The following is a 23,413-nucleotide window of genomic DNA, read 5'->3' on the forward strand; positions in this document are numbered from 1 at the left end:
TGTAGACGCTCGGGGAACTCTGTGATGGTTTACGGGAGGCTTACTGTGCCTTTAATGTGTGTTGATCTCTTAGTTTGATGCCGACTGATAAGATTGACTATTATGTTTTTATATCGCTTCACGCGACTTGTTTTATTCTGTTCTGGGATCTTCAGGAATAATCGCCAAGTTAAAAAAAAAAAAGTATGATTTCAGTTTTCTCTTTTATTGACGGAGACCCCTTGCAACTACTTGAAAAGGTCAAGTAGACTAACGAGATTTCGAAGCGAAACTGTCTTGTGTCTTTGTTAGGCATACACAGTTGAGTCCCAATCATCTTTAAAGTGTCCCCATCCCCAGCAGTTTTCCACTTCTGGAAGAAAAAAACCATCGGGGGGAGTGGGGGTAAGCAATGAAAATGTACTGTTACTCCTCTCTCCCCAAGAAAACTAGAGAGAAACGTCCCTGCAAAACAAATATTCTGCAGTTGTATGGTGTTTTTGATTTGTTGCCTTGACAATGGTTTAAATCACTGTTTTTGCCCCTTTTCTCAAATCACGCCGGCTCGTCAAGGGATCGAACCGAAAGGTCATCTTTTTATCTCTGCAGCTAAAATTCTTGGATCTCACATCGGTAAGTGAAATCTGATTATATTTGTGGTGTATGTAGGCAAACGTAATTCAGAGGCAAGGTTGGCCGTAGTGGCCAAAAGCCAAACAAGAGAGAGAACTCTTTATTTCTAATCACCCTCTGCCTGCACGCAGTAATCTCCTTTCATCATGGTCACAAAACTGAAACTACAGAGAAAAAATGTCAACACGTTTAAAAACTGCAGTTTCAATATTGAAATAATTTTTTAAAAACCGTTAACTTGTATGTTGACGATACGTGTATTCTCCGAGTAAGGTAATATATTGTCCTACGTTGCAAGCCCCTGGAGCAATTTTTTGATTAGTGCGGCTTTTGTGAATAAGAAACAATTAACAAGTGGCTCTATCCCATTCCCCCCCCCCCTTTCCCCGTCGCGATATAACCTTGAACGGTTGAAAACGACGTTAAACACCAAATAAAGACAGAAAGAAAGAACGATACGTGTTGTTTAACGCCCTCGCGGTAAAACCATTAGGGGTATATTCCCGGGTGTGACCCCGACTTTACATGGTTTAAACAAAAACAACAACAGCAACAACAACGGAGGAAACAGGGCCACCGCAAGGGAGGGATGGTTGTCCCGCTCCAGCTCCCGATCAACGAGGCACCCGAGCTGGAGGTTGGTCAGTGTCGTGGATTTGGTTTGGAGATTCAGCTCAGTGGGTCATTAAGTGTCAGCGCTACCACCCGGAGCAGGTTAACTGTCGCCAGTTGCTGAGTTGGTTCTATATGAGGATGCTTCCTAGCACGCCCAGCTTGGAAACCCTCGCATGGCTAAACCAAACCAAATGAGCCTCGATCTAGACACACAGTTTTGTAAGACATGGCACCCTAGATGGCTGAGGTAGAAGCCTCCAGGCAAGTCAAATAACTAAATCGCCTTCAGACTAAGAGAACTTGGGAGCAGAGGCTACAGCTCCGCAAGCGTTTTAGAAAAAAAATGTGCCTCCAGACACACAAAGAAACGTACACGGCCGAGGCATCTAAGGCTCCTTACCGTGAACCAAACCGCCTCCAGACAAACTACAAGACGGCAAGGCACTTGCCCCTGGTACTATGACACCGGCAACTCACTCCAAAGTGAAAAGTGACCCACAATGTGCCAGCCAGGATCATCATTGCCAGGTTTCTGGCCGAGTGTTGAGTGGGGTCGGAGAAAGTCGACAGTATTAAGAGTAGCCCTGATTGCAGCACAATCATTTGAGAGAGAGAGAGAGAGAGAGAGAGAGACAGAGACAGAGAGAGAGAGAGAGAGACAGAGAGAGAGAGAGAGAGAGAGAGAGAGAGAGACAGAGACAGAGACAGAGACAGAGACAGACAGACAGACAGACAGACAGACAGGGAGAGATGCATCACAGAGTCACAGACAAAGTGATCTCCGATTTTTTTGTGCAGTCATTGTGGAAAAAGAATCTTGCTGGGCTATACGATTAAATGTATTCTTGTTCAACCGGAACGCGCGTGTTGGCTGTGTGTGTTTGTATGTGACTGTGTGTGTGTGTGTGTGTTCAGTCACGCGCGCGCGCGTGTCTGTTTATCTCTGTGTGTCTGCCTTTCTGTGTGTCTGTCTGAATGGGTATGTACGTGTGTGTAAGAAGCCGGATCGCATAAATTATGTATGTATAAATATACTAGATGATTACCCGCTTCGCCGGGTACCGGCTTCGCCGGGAAGAAGTAGAGCCGAAGGTGAGTGGCGCACCGTACGCCGGCTTTGCCGGGTGAGTGGCGCACCGTACACGATTGACGACACAAAAAGGAAGGGAGATAAACGCGCAAAACACTGGAGAAGATAAAGAAGAGTTACTGGGAATGGATGTACAGAAAAACCATAAAAACCAAAATCGGTTCAGCGCTGCGCGCTGAGAGCACGTGTTGAAAATTTTCATCGACCAGATTGTGTCCGGGGTCTACCTGTATATGCCCATCAAATTTGAAGCAGATCCATCGAGATATGACTTTGGCCGTGCATAACGAACAGAGAGAAAGACAGACACACACACACACACACACACACACACACAAGCCGTATATAGATATGTGAGTAGGGATGAAAGAAAAGCTGACTTACAATTCAAATCGTCAAAACATGTATTTTTTGTATTTTTTGCTTAACGCCCAGCCGACCACGAAGGGCCATATCAGGGCGGTGCTGCTTTGACATTTAACGTGCGCCACACACAAGACAGACGTCGCAGCACAGGGTTCATGTCTCACCCAGTCACATTATTCTGACACCGGACCAACCAGTCCTAGCACTAACCCCATAATGCCAGACGCCAGGCGGAGCAGCCACTAGATTGCCTACCGCCCTGATATGGCCCTTCGTGGTCGGCTGGGCGTTAAGCAACAAAAAAAAAAATAAAAACTAGATTGTCAATTTTAAAGTCTTAGGTATAACCCGGCCGGGGTTCGAACCCACGACCTCCCGCTCACTGGGCGGACGCCTTACCACTAGGCCACCGTGTTGCGGTGTCAAAACATGTATAGATGTCCAGGAAAGAGGAAACGGTACATACGTTTTAATTTAAACTTTTGAGTATGTCCTAATGTTTAATCTTTTAAATAAATAAATCCCTGCGCCTTGAATATGTGCGCGATATAAATAGTATAAAAAAAAAATTAAAAAAAAATCCCTGCGCTTAGAACTGTACCCACGGAATACGCGCGATATAAGCCTCATATTGATTGATTGATTGATTGATTGATTTTATGTAAAACAAAAACTACTTAAATATCTCAGATCTCCCCAGGCTATTGCATTGAGGTTGTGTGTGTGTGAAGGGATTCAGTTTTTGAAAGTCAATATATAGTGGCTTTAAATTAATTGATTGATTAATTAATTGATTTAAAAAATACTTCAGCACAGAAAGCAGTCAGCCTCATTTATATTTGACTAGATGAATACCCGCTTCGCCGGGTAGCCGGCTTCGCCGGGAAGAAGTAGAGCCTGTATGCCCGTTAAAATCGGAAATAACACCGTAGTAAATAAAACGACTTCAGCAACTGAATCCGTCACCTCGGCATCCTGACCTCAGGTCAAAATGAGCTCGGCGATAGCCGTGGAGCGATGATTATCAGAATGTCCTGTGCGGGTCAACATCGCAGGTGCATCAGCGGACCGGCCGCTCGGCCCTGGTTGACACCAGAATGTATCATGTACTGATGACGGTAATACGGGGATTACACCCTTCAAAAAACCGTGTCATGTTTCGTTGTGCATGTGCAACAATCGCCGCTACAATCATCTTCTATTCTGGATTGCGCACCCAAAACAACCACATATTGACCTCATTTCCAGGGCCGGTCAACTTCAGGTTGCACCACTCCGACTATCCCTTCCCAACATCAAAACACTGCCACGTGCTTGTGCTAAATTTAGAAATCTACTCCGTGCTTCCGGCTGTCAGCGTGCATCTTGGGAAGGAACCTTGGCACTCGCACTAAAATAGTCTGAAAAAATACAAAGTTGTGAAACCTTTATGGCCACGGCCGAGCCATCCGCATCAGCAGACATGGCGAGCGAGGAGGAAGAAACCGTGCGTCTTGAACTCAAGGACGGTAAGTCCATTTTCTTCTCTCGACTGATCTGCACGGTGCGCAGCAAACCACATTTTAGCCAGTCTGTCGTCCGCTCCCACTCGTCTGTTTTTATGCAGTTGGAAACTTTCGCATACGTTCTTATACAACCACTGATTGGAGCATGCATCGCAGGTGCATTTAAATTGTTTTGTTTACAGCGCGCGGTGACATGCGCTTGGTTTGACGGAGAGTTGAGAAGGGGGCGCTTTGAGTGCATCATTTAGAGAGGTTGCGTGCAGGCAGTAGCAGACACAAACTGGGCCACAAAACCTGTGGCCGAGATTTGTGTAACACTTGTTGTCACGAGGCTTTTCACTCTTTCCGCTCGTGCGTTCGAGGTACGCATCGTGACGATTGAAAAGCCGCAAGTACACACGAACCCGCTGTCATTTCATGAATCAACCCCTCAAGCAGTTTTGTTGTTTGAAAGTGGGCTTTTTTCTGCACGCTTCTCTGCGCGTCAGGCATCCGTGCGATGTTCTCGTAAAGTCAGTGCATGCCACGGTGTTATTCCCCCTTGACCGCTGTGGGCCACTCTCTACTGTCAATCATTCCCTTAAGTGGTGATTCTTTCCGTAATCCTTTTCTGTAATCTGTTTTGTCTCCTTGACGTTTAGTGTTTCTTGTTGTCGCCTAGCTCACCAAAGTCGAAGAACCCGTTGCCTTACCTCTGTCACCCTCACACCATAACTGACACGCTCGGCCCTATTGGACATTGTAAACAAACCCTGGTGTTACCTTGGCTTGAAAATAGAAACTGACATAAGTCAATCGGTGATGGTGCAATCATGATTCCTATCAACTGCTGAAATAGGTGCTGCTAATCTCAGGTGTTTTCATTTACCTTGAGATAGGGCATTACATTGTTACTTGCTACACATACTGGTTGCTTTTCTTTCTCAATAGAGCAGATACTGTATACATGTACAGTTTTGTTTTGATGGAATGTGAGGAAAATTTCTTTTGTGTGCTGTTGTTATCCCAAAATGCAGAATGTAGAAGTGTTTTCAACAAGGATTTTTATAGCAGTCTATGACTATGTAGATCTCACTATCGGTCTCATAGATGTTTTTCCCAGAATTCTTTTGTTGCTGTTTTTGCGTTTCTGATGAGACCTTTTTCAGTCGTCCATTATATCATTGTTATGAGGCTTAGAGGTTGTTCACAACATCAGTAAATTTTCCCCATTTTAAGACTCCCCAACTTTTCCTGATATTATTGTTTTACATCTTAAAAATTCCTTTTTACAAAGCTCCTCTGAATGGTGAATAAAAACCAGTATTGTGCCATGTTTGATGCTGCCATAATCTAGTGTTACACTACACTGACTTGTCATTTTGTGCCGTCAGCTGTATACTTCTTCGCCCCTGATAGTTGCAAAGGTAACATTTGCCTTTGTGAAATAGTAGGATATGGGTGTGGTGCCTTCATCATTTCCAAATGTATAACATGATTCTCTCCTCCCAGCTTGCTAAGTGTAATTCATGTATGAGAAACACCTATCCTTGATTTCTCCTTTTGATAACTGGAAAGGATTTAATTTAAAAGACTTTTCCTTGAATTGTCAGCTTGCTTGTTCATTCCTGAGAACACCAGCAGGTGACACTGACCTGTTTTGTGTGCCTGTTCTGACAGGGTTCTTGGCTACTTTTGGTTTCCTGGTGTGTGTAACACCTGTACTGGTTACTTCCCAAACGGAGAGATTCTCAGAAAACAGGCTGTGTGTCAACAAACTCTGAATGGATAAAATAACAGAAGTGAAATGACCCTGAGATAAAGAGCTACACTTTTTTTCTCCATATTTGGCAGAGGCATGTGTACTTTCTATTCATAGCCTTTAGCAATTTAAAGACAACATTTTTTAGATCTGCCCAGGCAGATACATGGGATAAGACCATCCCTGAACTTGAACGCATACCCCGAAAAGTTATATCCCTGACTGCTTCCTGTGCAGAGTTTGAATTGTTTGATGAATCGATTTTGTAAAAGCCACTGACGGCTTATCCCATGTAAAAGCCACTGACGGCTTATCCCATGTAAAAGCCACTGACGGCTTATCCCATGTAAAAGCCACTGACGGCTTATCCCATGTAAAAGCCACTGACGGCTTATCCCATGTAAAAGCCACTGACGGCTTATCCCATGTAAAAGCCACTGACGGCTTATCCCATGTAAAAGCCACTGACGGCTTATCCCATGTAAAAGCCACTGACGGCTTATCCCATGTAAAAGCCACTGACGGCTTATCCCATGTAAAAGCCACTGACGGCTTATCCCATGTAAAAGCCACTGACGGCTTATCCCATGTAAAAGCCTGGCCGGATCTGAAAACTGAGGTGAGCCAAGTTGTTTACACGGGAAGGATTGCGCCTTTTACTTGCACCGTCTTAAATGTGTATGGAGAGTTGTAATGGGTAAAACATTATTTATGTATTAGGCCAACAAAAAAAAGGTATGGTTAAGGTAACATGGCCAAAAAATATAGGGTAGGAAGGTAGGCAATCACTTTTTTTTAAAACTTTTTTTTCTAATGTGTACAAATTAAACCTACTTGACAGGGAAATACGTGTGCGACTCCAGCGCTTTCGCTTTCATTGCGTTTTGTGCACTGGGTTTTTTTGGGTTTTTTTGGTGACAAATGTAATAAAAAGTTATAGGGTCGGCCCCTAAAAATAGGGTAGGTCGGGTTACCGTAACCACACCTAATTTTTTTTTAGGCCTTAAAATAAGCATGTAGGAGATACATAGATATGGCTGTACAGAGTTGCTTCTAACTGTGGAACTGCTGCTGAAAAATTAAACCTGTTGAACCAGAGCATTGTTCAAGAACACAAAACAAAGCATTGCCCATTTTCAAAAAGCACTATTCTGGGACATTATATGTGGGATTTGAAAAACAAGAAAAAAGAAGTTTAGAAAAAAAAGAAAGGAAATAAGTAAATGAAATGTTGTTAACAGTGCTTTTATTACGACCATTACAAATTTTGATTTTACAGGACATTAGTGTAAAATCAGTGATCCCTTGGTGTGTGAGCTTGCATAATTATGTGTTTGTGCGTGCCTGTGTGTGTGTGTGTGTGTAAGTGATGTTTACTGAGGTAGTCTAAAACTAATGTTAGGCCTAAAAAAAAAATAGGTGTGGTTACGGTAACCCAACCTACCCTATTTTTAGGGGCCGACCCTTTAACTTTTTATTACATTTGTAAAAAAAAAAACAAAAAAAACCCAGTGCAGAAAACGCAATGACAGCGAAAGCGCTCGAGTCGCACACTTATTTCCCTGTTAAGTAGGTTTAATTTGTACACATTAGAAAAACAAGTAAAAAAAAAGTGATTGCCTACCTTCCTACCCTATTTTTTTTGGCTATGTTACCTTAACCACACCTATTTTGTTTTTGGCCTTAGCAGGGTTTGCTTGCCAAGGGAAGGTTGGGGTGATTTGACATTTTGGAGTTCCAAAGCATAGACAGGAAAATAGATTTTATGGCAAAATAAAATGTACAATCAATGCAGGACATGTGGTGTCGCAAGCAGCGACTGAACCTCTCTTGTAAATTAAAGTGAGTATTAAAAGCAAATTTGTTTTTTTACATCAAGAAGTTTTCTTGACTTCTGTTATTAATTCTCAAATTTTTCCAATTTACTGTTCAGTTTTGATGTTGGTTACTGTTTCTTAGATTTTCTCATTCATATGAACAATGTAATACTTTCCAGCAATTTAAAAGTACACCCTCAGTGTATGGACAACACCGGGTATGGATCGGCATTACACTGGGTCAAAGTGTTCTAGCCTTTAGAAATATTGTTTGCAGGTCTACAAACTTTGGAAACTTTTTCCAACCTGTTCGGTTTTAGCTGTCTGAGTGTTTTTTTCTGCTGCATCGCCTGGGGATCTACATGTCTGTCTGTCTTACTTCATGTGTGTCTGTCTGTTTCTGATACAAATTCGGTTACCGGTGGGAAACTGTGCGCTTTCACTAATGCCCCTGTAAACGATCAAGTAAACCACCGCAGGTCTGTTCAGACTTTAGTTTTACATGAGAATTGGGAGTATCTTGATTTTGTAGTATTTTGACATGTGTCACTTACACATTCCATTTAGCTCAAAGTTCCTGCTCTGCACAGAAAGCAGCCCGGCTGTAGCTTTGTTGTATGTGTCCAAGTGGATGTATGCTCCCACCCCATGTAAAAGCCTTCACATATCAATAGAACTTTACAACTTGGACATAATGAGAGAAAAAGTACTTGTATCTTGAACCGTTATACTAGAAGTGGCAACATATGTTCCTATGGATTTTACTGGGATGCTGCATGTGACAAGAGTGTGTATACATCACATGTATATGTGTGTGTGTGTGTTTGTGTGTGTGTGTGTGTGTGTGTGTGTGTGTGTGTGTGTGTGTGTGTAAACAATGAATGCCTGTCTGTGTGTTTGCAGAATATGTGTGTGTGTGTGTGTGTGTGTGTGTTTGTGTGTGTGTGTGTGTGTGTGTGTGTGTGTGTGTGTGTGTAAACAATGAATGCCTGTCTTGTCGCTTGAAGCTATCATTATCTGTCCTCTCCTCATGTTACTCATGGTAGTTGTTCACAAAAGGGTTTCGGGGCTCCCCAGGGGAGAGACAGAGAAAAGAAAGTACTGTATATTGATGATATCAAAACCGCTTTGTTTGATTGCAGTTTTTACCCTGATACCATTTTTGTTTCCCCACAGGAGATTTTTCCTGTGATAGTCTGAAATCCGTCAACCCGGCGAAAGAAACCCCTCAGAGGCTCAGCGCTCGCTTTCCCAACTTCGTCCATTTTCTATTCAGAGAAAAAAATAAAAATAAAGTGTGCCAAGGGGAAAATGTGGGTACAGCGGGACACTGACATGTTGCTGTGCTAGTTTCGTGCTATTGAAAACGGATCTCGTTTTGTCAGCATATTTCTGTGTGTTTACATACAACTAACTAACATGGTCGCGTGGAAGGGTCATGCAGGAGATACAGACTTTTGCGGCTTTCCAAAACAATGCAAACAACACTAAAACAACAAATAAGAGAGAAAGAAGCAAACAAACATGTAAAATAATTCAAGGAAAGCAAAAGAAAGGAAGCAGATTGATGAAGCAAAATACACTGTTCCGAAATCACGTACTGTCCCACTATGCTCTCTCTCTCTCTCTCTCTCTCTCTCTCTCTCTCTCTCTCGCCCTCACTCTCTCGCACGCGCGCGCGCGCACGCATGCACGCACACATACACACACACAAGAAACCTGAGGATAAACTTGGGGAGAATGGGCCTATCATGCGCCCGTACCGTGTTCTGTCCAAAACATACATGCCTTTGTCTTGTGACGCAACTGAATCATGTAGAGCAGTTTTGTACGCTGTTGACTTAGACGTGCATCGTCTTACCGCTACTGAAATGCAGATATCACACATGCACACAGACGCACGCACGTTCGCACGCATATATGCACTCGCGCACAGACACACACAGAGGGAGAGAGGGCTTGTCATTCGCAGTGACAGGTGCCGACAACTTTTTAATATATTTTAACAGTGTTCTGTTACAAAAGGCGATTTGTATTGTCATTTTCCATCCCCAGCTTATCTGTGGGGTCAACATCTGTGACATGTGTAATTATGCTATGTTCAGTCAGCATTTAATGTCAACGCAGTGTCAGTGTATGTATTGGTATGCAGTATTGTAAGAAGCGTGCATAATTGCACGTGTTCAAGTCTGATAATGTTATATATTCTATTGGACTGTTTATATCTGACTATAGGTCTGTCGATATAGATCAGTAGTGACATTGTCGTTATAATTGCATCCTTGACCATTTTCACTCGTGATAAAATTTAAAGTTTAACGTCCTTACTGGCAGCAGTGGTCAATTGAGGACATGTTTTGTTGAAATACGTGACAATTTCCACCCAGCATGGGCGTGCACACGGATGTGCGAAGTCGGCATTGTGCAGTGCAACGAACTTACAGCTGTTTACAGTACAGACATCCAAGCCTGCGCAAATTGCAGCTTCGTTGAAATCACAGCAGTCAGGGCCCTCGCTACGATCCGAATCAATATTCTCACCAGCGGGAAGTGGGCTTAAAAAAAGTGGTGCCCGTGACCTAGAAACATTTGGGTCGGTTTCTCCAGAATTAAGGTCACACAGCCTGTGCCCTAGTTTCAGCCTATATTAAATAGTACAAAGTAACTAACAATACGAAGAAGTACACAGTTATCAATAAAGTTTCACGAACACCTGCATGGGACACGGACCGGCCCGCACATCTGTTACAAGATATAATGGAAATGACAAGAACAGGCGGAACACATCATGCAGCCGCTTTCTTGCAAAAAGCACAGGCGCTGTGTCTGTGATTCTGGTTGGGATAGGGAAGGGGGAGAGTAATTAATACACACACACACACACACACACACACACACACGATCTTATTTCCACATCTCAATATGAAGTCAGTTATTGATCCTCCCAGTATGCTTCCCCCGAAAGCGGTGTATGGCTGCCTGAATGGCGGGCCGGGTATAAACGGCCATAAACGTTGGAGTTTCAGCCCATGAACGAAGAAGAAGAGGAGGAAGAGAATTGTTCGGCATCGGTGACTACTGAAATTGGAAGCAGTTAGGATCAGTATAAGTATAGTTCAACGATTGTTCGTGTCACAGTTGCACAGATTGTTCTATTTCTTTTCTTTCTGCTTCTTTTCCTATCCTCTCAGTTTAAAGCTATGCACATCAAAACAACCGCGGATAATAAAAAAGAAGGGTGTGTGTGTGTGTGTGTGTGTGTGGGGGGTTGTTATTGTGTTTGCTCGGTTTTAATGGCTTTGCCTTCACTAAGTTTGGTTGTTTCTGCTGCTGTGATCTGGTGTGTGTGTGTGTCTGTGTGCGTTCGAAAAAGTCGTTTGTTTGTTTGTTTGTTTGTTTAACGCCCAGCCGACCACGAAGGGCCATATCAGGGCGGTGCTGCTTTGTTAACGTGCGCCACACACAAGACAGATGTCGCAGCACAGGCTTCATGTCTCACCCAGTCACATTATTCTGACACCGGACCAACCAGTCCTAGCACTAACCCCATAATGCCAGACGCCAGGCGGAGCAGCCACTAGATTGCCAATTTTAAAGTCTTAGGTATGACCCGGCCGGGGTTCGAACCCACGACCTCCCGATCACGGGGCGGACGCCTTACCACTAGACCAACCGTGCATTCGAAAAAGTCGTGAAAGTAAACAAGCGAAAGGAAGGTATACTGTTCAAAAAAAGAAACGCATAGTTGCTACTTGCCAAATGTTTTATTTTTCGAAAAAATTAACAGAAAATCCAATATTTAGATTATGTGTTTGAAATTTGGTATGGACACAGTTGAATGCACACACAGTTCATTTGCATCTTCAAATCAATCAGTCAATCAATACGATTGGGTGCCGAGGCTGTCAAGTCAGTAGGGGGTGTGACTGCCTTGAGCAGCAACAACTGCCCGGCACCTTCTGGGCATGGACTGGATCAGATGCCGGATATCTTGCTGTGGGATGGTGTCCCACTCCTCCTGAAGTGCCTGCAATAGATCGCGGTGATTTGCCGGCGCTTCTTCTCGCCTGCGCCGGTCTCGAATAGCAGCTAGCATCTGCTGAAGAGACATTAAACCCCAAAAACCAACTTCTCGCCTGCGCACACGTCTGTCCAATTCATCCCAGAGGTGTTCTATCGGGTTCATGTCTGGCGACATGGATGGCCAGAGAAGCACCTGGACATGGTGGTCGGTGAGGAACTGGGTGGTGAGTCGTGCTGTGTGCGGGCGAGCGTTGTCCTGCTGGAATATGGCATCCTGGTCAGCCAGAAGAGGAAGGGCGTGTGGGCGCAGAATTTCCTCCACGTATCGCTGGGCAGTTATGCGCCCTTGGACGTGCACCAGGGTGCTCCTTCCAGCGGTATTGATCGCCCCCCACACCATGACGCCTCCACCACCATGAACGGGTGCCTCATCCACACAGTTGGGCGCGTAACGTTCGTTTACTCTCCGGTAGACCCTCCTCCGACCATCATGTCGCTGGAGCAGGAAGTAGGACTCGTCGCTGAACCACACGTGTCTCCAGTGATTCCGGACGGTCCAGCGAAGGTGCTGGTTGCCCCACTGCATTCGGTTCTGGCGATGGCGGCGGGTGAGGACAGCTCCTCTGTGAGGTCTGCGAGCTCTCAAACCAGCTTCATGCAGGCGGTTCCGCACGGTCTGGTCCGATAATCGGTGTGGCCCGGGGAGAGCCTGGACAGAAGATGAGGCCGACAGGAAACGATTCCGGAGGTGGCGGAGCCGTATGAAGCGGTCGTGAGCAGCAGTTGTCGCCCTTGGTCTTCCCGCTCGTGGCAAGTCAGCAACGGAGCCAGTGGCTTGAAACCTGACCCACAGTCTACTGATGGTGCTCTGGGACACGTGGAAGTGCCTGGCGATTGCACTTTGACTTTGGCCTGCTTGTAAACGACCCAATGCAATTTGGCGGTCTTCTCTGCTCAATCGGGCCATCTTTCGTCGCTGAATTGTCGTCTGATTTCTTTGTGGCGAACAATCCGCTTTTATGGGTTTTGGAAGACATGGTGAGAGCTCAATATTCCCCGAGTTTCACGAGATTACACTGAAGCATGACGAGTGGTCATGCCAAATGAGCAATTTTGACATTGTAGCCACTGATAACGCATGCGTCACGTGCAGAGCTCACTTGTGGCAATGGACGAAAGGTCGACGACCAGATAAACATTTTCTGCAGTTTGGTAGATATCCTTGTAGCCATATAACTAAATTAACCAAATATTACAAGCTATGCGTTTCTTTTTTTGAACAGTATAATTTGATACTTTGCCCTGATTTGTACAGGTCGAAGGGGAACACAACACAAAACAAGAACGGAGCAGAACCACAGTACGGGGCGAGGGTGCTTTGAAAAAGTGTCCAAGAAATATGCTCCTTTTTTGTGTGCTCTTTTTATAAATTTGTCTAACAAGGAAGTTCCGCTGTAGTAATTTTCCTGTTTCCGCTTCAAACGCACACAAGCAAAAGCACCTCGACTTGCTTCCTCGGTAAAAATCGCAGTCAGTAAGTCTCTCAGGCAAAACGAAGCGAATTTGCTGTTTTGATCTGTCTGTCCGACTAGCCGCACCACATCAACCCCCCCCCCCCCCCCTCTCCCTTGGTCAGTGTTAACATGGCATCTGGACACAGCTGGGTAACGTTTATTTTTGATTCGTTAGTGTTATGCATTTGTGGCAGGAACTATATGTTCTGTTTTTTGGACGGGCGACGTGGATGTCAATCACTGCTGGATGTACTTTTTCGCAACTGACCACGTGGTGCGGAGTTTCCCGCACGGCAGGCGCTTGCGTTTGCAGTGGTAATCCCCCTCGGCCCTTATTACTTCATCTTACGACCGCTCTCTCTCTCTCTCTCTCTCTCTCTCTCTCTCTCTCTCTCCCCCCCCCCCCCCGCCCCCAACAACAAACATACCTTTCATTTACTGTGTGATGCACAAATTGAAAAGTGTTAAAGTTTTTAAATACTTGTTGGAGAAGAAAACGGCAGAGAATATTTATGATCAGTGCTGAGTTGGTCTTACATGGCCCCCTGGGTTCTCAGTCGAGACGAAGTATAATCAACCACCAATCTTCACTACCACCACCACCCTTTCCCCTCGCTATAGGTCGTTGCGTATGTAGCTAGGTCGACTGTATGCTGAACACTGCTCCACCCACCGATAGCTAGCTTGTGCTCTGTCGTGTGCGTGTCACAGCCCGCACAAGTATACATACAGTACGATCTGGCCTGTGTTGTGTTCTGTGGGGACCACTTTCACTTTTGCTCACTTTGTCAGTGTTGACGATTTGATCCGATTTGCTCAGTCAAGCAAGCGCGCACTAACAGCTGGTAGCACTGAGATTGTGTGGTGGTGGTGTGTTTGTGGTGGTGCATTTATAACGTTGACATTTACTGCCTGGAATGAGTACTGATTGCACGCAATGTATGTGTGATCAAAGAAACTAAAACCTCACAAAGTTTTAGCTACCACCGCGGGATAGAGAAGTGTAAAACTTTCGTTTTTCAACGGCTTTGCAAAGTGCATCTGCTGTTTGAGTTACAGGAGGTTTGGCGAATCCAAATACATGATTTTCGGAAACAATTAACCGCTGTATCCTCATTTTGATCAAAATCATCTCTGGCTTGTTTAAAAACTTCGGTCAAGGTTGATGATTTGCGATACGCAAGCTTCCCAAAATGAATGGACGCATCTGTTTTGATCTGTTTACGCGGTCCTTGAGCTAGTGTGTTTTTTAATTTTATTTTTATTTTTTGCTGCTGAAGTAATCGACAGCGATCGTTTTATTACTTATGTAAGTTGTAAAGCTTTTTTTGTCAAACTTTTTTTTTTATAATATAAATCTGGTCGTACCACCTGACCTCACTATCGGCGTTGTATTTGGGACAGGGGCAACGATCTTAGCTGTTAACCAGCTGGTGTTTTGCTGTGTTTTCTTAACACGTTGAAGAATTCAGAAGACACACATCTTTACCGATGACACTGGAGTGAACTATGCAGAAGGCAGCCAACAATAAGGTAGCGGCTGACGAGGACAGAAAAAAACGTTCAGCCAGTGACATGTCTTGGCCAGACTGTTGCAGTCACGGTGGCGGCAAGAGAAAGTTCCAGAGGTGCGTGGGCTGTAAATGTCCAGATCAAATCGGTCTCCTCTGTCCTCAAGCTAAAAGTGCTGAGTTCTTACTTTCTTTCGGCTCGCAGACCAACAAACGCTTTGTTCACACGGCTGAGTCCCCACGTTCCGTCTATTCCTCGCAAAACAACAAACGCTTTGCTAGCTCGAAAACTGCAGACATGCTACACGCCGGCACCGTATCGTCGCTGCATGTATCTATCGGAAGGAAATGTCAGTTTGTTTTGAATGAAAAGGACAAGGGCCCGGGGAATAGTGATGTACCTTCTTTTTCTACCACAGCACAAAGTCCAGATGTTTCAGCATCGGCTGTTCTCAGAAGGAAATGTCAGATTGTTTTGAAAGACAAGGACAAGGACTCGGGAAATGGTGATTTAGATTCTCTGCCTTCCTTACTAGACAGACCAGATATTTCAGTATCCACAATTAATCAGGTCGGTGACCTGGATCAAATGGACGCTTACACAAACAGTACTTTGAGGTCAGTTTCTCCATCCTCCGTAATGCAAAACAGTCAAGATTCCCCAGTCTTGTGTGGACTCATTTGTGCTGAAAATGTGAATGATACAAAGCGGCAAAATACCGAAATGACACATTCCTTTTTGCAGTCTGCTGAAAAACAGAATAGCAGTGCTTTAGTAAATGCAGGGTCGTTTCTAGACAACCCAGAGACATCCTCTCAACCTGCTTTAGTAGGTGATGTGCTCTTACCTGGTGCTACCGAACTTGAAAGTCCAAAATCTTCGAGAATGTTCAGTGTCGTTGTCAATGATGTGTGCAAAAATGAAGAAGAAAGCAGGAGCAAAGACGAGTGCATTGTTGAAAGCAAGGTCAAGGAGGATGAGGGACAGCCAGAGCACTTTCGTACTCAAGGCAAGGAACGCGCACAAAATGTGAGTGAAGATGAGAAAAACACAGAAGTTGAAAAGACGGACAAAAACAAATCAGAAGATAAAAGAAAGCGCAGAGACAGTGTCACTCTTTGGTGGCAATGTCACGGTGGAGAATTTACCGAAGAAAACGCTCAAGAGAGAGAAAGCAGTAATAGGTGGAGAAGTCATGGTGGAGGTTTTACCAAAGAAAACGCGGAAGAGAGAGAAAGCTGCGTTGAAATCATTCACGTCGACACACCTGAAACCCCTCCACGCCTACACGCTGACCCTTTTACCGTCATCACAGAAAAAGCGCCGGCAGCAGTTCCAGAAATAACCACACCGACCGAAGAACGGCGTAAACAAACATCAACCTATAACGCAATGACTCTTCACGACACCGGGATGTCTCCAAGTCCGTCTCTCGCTGACCACAACCCCTTCTTCAAGGATCTGGACTTTTGTGGACCTGCTGAGTCCTATTTCAGGCTTGACCGTCTGGACTCTTCGGACAAGGCGAGGTCCGAAGGTGTCCGGTCCCATGGCTCTCTGTCTGAGGTGGTGGACGTGGCTTCATCTTCAGTGGACGTGTCTGAGGGGGATGTTGGTGAGTCGGAGTTCTTCTGCGGGTGGTTCTGTCCTGTCTTTGTGTGTTTAATATTGCTGATGCTGCGAGGTGATGGTTCACTGTAAGGGAAAGAGAGAAGATAAGATCAAATATATTTTTGAATTACGAAGTTAATTATATAATCAATCAGCCCTTGCCCATAAGGGACACATTCAACTAGAACAATACAAATACCCCCAAAAATCTAACTCATGATATCACAATCTTTGTAAAAAAAAATTTAAACATCATTTTGCTTGACAATCCTGAAGATCCGATATCAAGGATCCCTGAGAGAGAGAGAGAGAGAGAGAGAGAGAGAGAGAGAGAGAGAGAGAGAGAGAGAGAGAGAGAGAGAGAGAGAGAGAGAGAGAGCGAGAGAGCGAGAGAGAGAGAGAGAGAGAGAGAGAGAGAGAGTGAGTGAGTTGGGGTGGAAGCACTATATCCCTTGACAGGATCGCCAACTCTGCGCGCGCGCCAACGCTGGCCCTGTTGGCGATCCTGTCAATACACATCTATGGGTGGAAGGAAGAGGAAGTGTAGCCTCAGGTATGGCCCCTATGTTAGCAACTCGCTTTGTCGTCATGGCATTAAGGGAGCATAGCATAAGGCACATCATTTGAAAACATAAACAATTATACAAATTAAATTTACTAACATTATGAGCTTATAAGGCAATGGTTTACTAGTGTCCAGGTGAAGAGAAGCACTTGAGCACGCCAGCAGTATCTGCAGGGTTTAGCCTCGGAGAAAAAGGCAATGGGACATTTGTCCCCCTCTACCATATTCCGATGGGACATAGTCGAAGGCAAGTAGACCAAAGATGCAAAATGCTTAAATGGTGCAATATGGTGCCATCTGAGAATTAGCCGCTATATTGTGTTATCTCTGTATGTGCGTGTGTGTGTGTGTAATCCGATGTCCAGTGTACATTTGGTGGCGCAGTGGTACGTTATCTCAATGCGCCCTTTGACGCACTGAAGGAAATTGTGATGGGACATTTTCAGATTTAATGCGCCAATGGCACAGGGCGCACTAATAAATAAAACCCTGTACAGTATCCCTTCAGCGTTTTAAAATTACCGTACAAAACTTGTTGATGTCTTAAGTGGGATGATGGCAGATGTCGGGCAGAAGGAAACAATAAACAAGCAGTGAACAATAAATAGTGTCTATAGTGGAGGATGACATGAATGTGAAGGATGTAGCCTTCAATACCGAGTGTTACAATGTACTATTGCTTGAGTCAGACCACACCCTGCTGTTTGATCACGACATGAGGTATAGTGAAGTGTGGCCATGCCTGTTTCATACTGGTGTCACTTCCTATGTCTATCTGTCGCTGTTTGTGTCTGGGTCTGTCTGCATGTGTCACTCTCTGACTATTTCTCTGTCTCTCTCTGTGTGCCTGTCTCTCGCTCTCTCTGTTTCTTTCTTTCTGTGACTGGCTGGCTGTCTCTATCTCTCTCACCCTCCCATCCCCTCTCACTCTGTGTTCCTGTGTGCGTGTGTGTGTGTGAGATTGAGAGAGGTGCATAATGTGGCTGTGCTTACCTTACTTCGTGTCAGTGTGTGTGTGTGTGTGGCAGAGAGAGAGAGACAGAGACAGAGAGAGAGCACATGTTTGATAGCAGTAAGATTCAAATCCCTGCAATATTTAATTAACACGTGATGCACGCAATGTATTAATGTATCAAATCATATCGGAGCTTTGCAGGTACCTCACTCACTTGACGTTCTGGTCAAAATGATATGAAATCGTCAGCGTATATATGAGTGACTATCTAATACAGCAAATGTGGAATAGCGACGTAGATTTGTTTTTAATTAACCTGGAAAAAAAGCCGGTTTGTTTGGACTGTCCCTGCGACTTGGTGACAGCGAAACTGACCACAATGTAACGTGGGCAGTAAAACGGGTTAATGATCAGCCTGTGCACGTGCAAAGTTACGAGCACACGCGAGCCAAGGGTGTTGATGGTTGATTTTTTTTTTGCCCCTCAAACACGTGCAGGTATCATGTCCTTGTCAACAAAATCATGCCCGACAACGTGCTGAACACCGTGGTAAGCTGACAGTTAGTTGAGTGAAACATACCTCCGGCGTTAATTGGAAAATTTCCTAAATAAATTATCATTTAATTAATATACTTACCCGAATCACATTAGCATTGAGTCACCTGAGATGCTTATCACTGAAAAACGCTTACCCGGCTAAAGAATTTAAAGGGAAGCAACCCCATCACCAAAACGAAAGTGAAAGTAGCTTTGGTAATGGGCCAGTACACCGGGAGTTACCTCCCATACGGGTGTATGCCACGTCACTTCCTCTAGGAACACGTGCCTATTATCATACGGCTTTAAAAAATCTTAAAACCATAAGCGGGGCAGGTGGGAGGGAATACAGTATGTGATTCGGGTAAGTATATTAATTAAATGATAATTTATTTAGGAAATTTTCCATTTAATATCATATTCTTACTCCGAATCACATTAGCAGATAACATCAACAAGGCGGTGGGCTAGAAATGAATCAAAACTCACCATCAAGTTCTGGACAGGAACTGGCCTGCTGCTATGAGCGCTGGAAGGCCTCTGGAGCCATCCTGTCGAAGAGCTGTGACGTCCCGAAGATAAAAGTTTATGAAAACATCTTCGGAACGCCAATACGCAGTTGTCAGCACCTCCTCTAGACGTCTGGAGCGCAGAACTGCCAGAGAGGATGCCCACGCCCTCGTCTCATGGGCTCGGGCCGAGTCAAGTGGCAAGGAGGGCATAACCCCCCCCCTCTTTGTGCGCCTCCACTCATAAGCCTGCTTGATGAGCGAGGACACCCACCGGGCCAACGTTACCTTCGACAAATCTTTCTCGCGCCTAGTAAGGAGAGAGATAAACAACAACTTCTGAGAACCAGACCGAATCGGCTGAGTCCGGGCTAAGTACAGACGAAGTGCCCTCACAGGGCAATTGACCGAATCGGGGTCACCCGGGGCCAACGCGCTGGTCAGAGCCTTAACTCTAACCAGCGGAGAGGCCTGCCCCGGAGACTGATTCTTGGCCAGGAAATCAGGCCGGAAACGCAAAGATGCGGAACCGTCCGGCTCAAAGGAGATATCTCCAGGCTGACCCGACAGGGCGTGGACCTCGCTACCCCGTCGGGCCGTAGCCAACAAAAGGAGAAACAGCGCTTTGCGAGTGACATTGAACAGACTGGCCTCGCTTAAAGGCTCAAAATCCGCAGAACGAAGGAATTCCAGGATTAAAAACAAGTCCCACTTGGGAGCGGGCAAACGAGCTTTAGCTTCCTTAAGAGCAGCCCCTTTAATGACTGCAGCTATAACGCCCCCGACTCGAACAGAACGACCAATCTGCTGAAGAGTCGCCGAGATAGCGGAGCGCCGGACCCTCAACGAGGAGACTGAGGCGCCCTGTGAAGACATGAAAGAGAGGTGGTTAGCGACCTGAATAGAGCGCGGAGCCACCGAACTCACCCCTCTAGCTGAACACCAGGCAGTCCATGCCTTCCAGTGGGAAGCATAAACTGAAGAGGTGGACGCTCTATGCGAGCGAGCCACCAAGTCCAGAGTCAAAGACGACGCCCCAGAGCGCTTCAGCGAGTCCCGAACAACTTCCACACGTGAAGCTTCAGAAGACTGGGCTCCTCGTGTGGAATGCCTGTTCGGGGCTGCACTAGTTCCCCTCGCACGAGTGCGAGAGGAATGGGGGGCCCTTGGGCAAGCCGAAGAAGATCTGGAAACCAGACCTGCGACGGCCACAGAGGAGCGACCAGAAGAAGAAGGGCAGGCTCCTCCATCTCCGCTTTCCGGATTACTCGGCTGAGTAACGGAAAGGGAGGAGTCTGAAGATCTGTATGTGCCCCCCAACCCTCCCTGGACGCATCTGTAAAGAGGTCCAGGTCGGGGAGGGGCACGACGATCGGAACACCTCTGCAGACCCACTCCGTGTGCAACCACGGAAGGGTCGCAGACTGGAACCATCCCTGCAAAGGGATGAGGGCGTCCCAGTCCACCAGAGGAGAGTCCACAAACGGCTTCAGCGCGAACTGAAGCGGACATTTGTGGACCCGGCCCAGTGAAACCAGAAGAGCCATAGACTCCATCTGCCCCAAGATGGAGGCGAGCGAGCGGATGGAAGCCATCAGGAGAGGTAAAGTGGAGCGAATCTGAGCTTGGAGCTTGTCCACCCTTCTCTGAGAAGGCTGGACAGTCCAAGCGACCGTGTCGAAAGACATCCCCAGATAAGTGAATGTCTGTGACGGGGTCAGCTCCGACTTTACCCGGTTGATCGAGAACCCCAACCAGTTGGATTCTCGAAGAACCGTCAGGGTATCCTGCGAACAGCCGCTCTGGGACTGGTTCATGATGAGCCAGTCGTCCAGATAAGCCCGCAGACGGATACCCTGGGACCTCACCAGTGCACAGACCTGTCTCACCACCATGGTGAAAATCCACGGTGCGAGAGACAGCCCGAAAGGGAGTGCGCGAAACTGGTAGATCTGATCTCCCCACCGGAAACGAAGCCATTTCCGGTCGGTCGGATGCATAAGAATGTGAAAGTATGCGTCCGTGAGATCGATCGAGGTCACCCAGTCTCCTGGGCGGAGAGAGTCTCGGACAGAGGCTGGCGTCTCCATCTTGAATTTTATCTCCCTCAAGAAAGTATTGAGGAGAGATAAATCCAACACGGGACGCCATCCTCCTGATGCTTTGGGAACAGCGACCAGACGCCCGTAAAATCCCAGGGAGCTGTGGACCCGAACTCTCTCCACCGCGCCCTTCTGCTCCAGGGAGGCAATTTCCGACTGCAAGACGGAACGTGCTTCCTGCGAGAAGGGGGGCTTGAACCGCGGAGGCACTCGGGTAAGAGGCGCCTTTTCCTCCCGCCAGAGTAGACGGAAGCCCGAACTCACCACTCCCACAATCCATTGGCTGTCTACTACCGACATCCAACGAGAAAGTGCCCGGGAGGGGCCTCCCGCCATCACCAAGGTGGAGGGCGGGAGGGAGGTGAGATCGGGAGCGCTTCATTGGGGGTGTGGCTTACTTCCAGAGCCGCCACGCCCCCTCCCCGATGCCGTCCTCTTCTTCCCACCACGAGCGGCCGGCGAAGCCTGCCGCTTCTGAGCTGGCTTGGGGTTAGACGATGTCTGAGCCTGCTTCTGTTTAGAAGGCTGAGACTGTTTCACCCCCTTCAGAGTGTAGTCAAGGAACTGACTGTCCTTGTTTGACTGAATCTCCTTCTGTCTGGCATCCAGTGCCAGCGGACAGAAGAGAGACTCCTCTGAGACCGGGGAGACTCTCAAGGTCTCCCTAGTAGCCAGCTCCGTGAATTGGGACTGCGAGAGGAAGAGATCCCTCCTGCAGAGTACCGCTTGGGTGTACTGCAGGGAGGAAAGACGCAATTGTTCCTCATTGACCTTGGCCAATGCGGTCAAAAGCGCAGAGACATCGTCCGCATTCTGTTCTTCACTGAGAGTGAAAGGAACTAGCGAATCGGTCAATGCCCGAGACAGAGCCCGAACGAGAGTCTCCGCAATGGAGGACAGTTCGATCTGCCGACGTCCAACCTCCTCAGCAGAGAGGAGGGAAGCCTCGGAAACCGGCAAAACCGAATCACGCTTGATCGGTTTAGTCAGAAGAGGCAGCAATTCCCGGGAAACCGGAAGGGTAGCCCTAGGGAGTGCAAAAGACGCCAGCCAATTCTGGCTCTGATTGGGCATGCCAAGCTTCCTATTGGCCGTAGGCACGAAGGAAGAGGCTTGGGCAGCTGAAGCCACCCACTGCTGAGCTGATTCCGGAACTGGACCAAAAGGAAGCAGTAACGGAACAGGCACTGGCCGAATACCACTCCCCGCATGTGCTGGACGAACCAGTGAATGCGAAAGTTGGTAAGCCACTGACGGAGACTCGGCGAACCGGAAGGAAGAAACATCCTCCTGTGCCGGCCGGAAGTCCGCCATGGCAGAAGGAACGAATGATGCGGAAGAGTCCGCAGCCACCACCCCTTCAGGAAAATAACGAGACGTTACTTCCGCCGCGACGTCAAGAACAGACTTGAGCTTCGACGGAAACACGCCCCGCGACTCCTCGCTGACCACTGATGGAGCATCAGAATAGTCACACGTGGAACCATGACCGAAGTCACCAGTTCCGGAAGCAGAAGCATGCCCTGGCAAACCGGAAACCGGAAAAGCCTGAGCACTAACGTCATCCTGCCGCCCAAAACCCTGTGAAGGTAAAGGGTAAGCAGGACGACCATCCGCAAAAACCGGAGCTGGATGAGCTGACGTCACTCCCCCGACTGAGTGGAGTGATGCCTGCTCAAGCCTAGGCGCTTGAAAGCCGGAAGGCGCACGCTGTAATCCACTATCTGGTATCCGGAAGGAACCACCAGAAGAGGAAGAAGCGTTTCCGGCCGAAACCGGAAGTGTAGTCAACGGAACCGCAAAATGCGGAAGTGAAGACTGCACTGGTTGACTTCGCGATCCGGAAGGACCGGAAGTCAGTGAATACTCCATCCTGCCGCGACCGCCGTAGCGTGCCGGAGCGGACGGATCATCACTTCCGGCAAGTGCCGGAAATGCGGCAGTCGAAACCGACTGCCGCCGCTGTTCGAACAAGTCCGGGGCCTCGTAGGTTATCGCCGGAAATGAAAGATCAGCAAGGTATCGGTCGTGACCCGATGCGAAAGAGCTGTCCCCCGAAGGAGAACGTCCAGGCGCCTCACGAGGGCTATCGGACCAGCTCTGCTTACCAACCGACGCTGAAGAGGGAGGACGCTGCTCCAAGCCGGAAGTGGAGGACAAAGACACGGAAGCCAATGCCCGGACGTCACTGCCAGATGCCGGAAACGCCGAACTGCTGGCGACGGAACGCTGAAATTCTGCCTGCACCAAGCTGCGGATTTCTGGAACCAGTGACTTTAACAGAGAGGAAACCAACGCACCTTGTCCAGGTGCTAACAAAGAAGACGAAGTCTCCGATG

The 23,413-nt window shown here is 47.0% G+C and overlaps 1 protein-coding gene across 1 annotated transcript in view; it reads left to right on the forward strand.

Moving 5' to 3' along the window:
- Nucleotides 1–3,878: 3,878 nt before the first annotated feature.
- Nucleotides 3,879–23,413, forward strand: part of LOC138953809 (ribosomal protein S6 kinase alpha-5-like) — a 103,357-nt gene continuing 83,822 nt past the window's right edge. The window contains exon 1 of the mRNA XM_070325745.1: nucleotides 3,879–4,191. Coding sequence (XP_070181846.1) covers nucleotides 4,113–4,191 — 79 coding nt within the window. The 5' untranslated portion in view covers nucleotides 3,879–4,112. The remainder of the gene's footprint in view (nucleotides 4,192–23,413) is intronic.

Source organism: Littorina saxatilis, linkage group LG17 (genome assembly GCF_037325665.1).
Source record: "Littorina saxatilis isolate snail1 linkage group LG17, US_GU_Lsax_2.0, whole genome shotgun sequence".
In the NCBI taxonomy this organism is placed as follows: Eukaryota; Metazoa; Mollusca; class Gastropoda; order Littorinimorpha; family Littorinidae; genus Littorina; species Littorina saxatilis.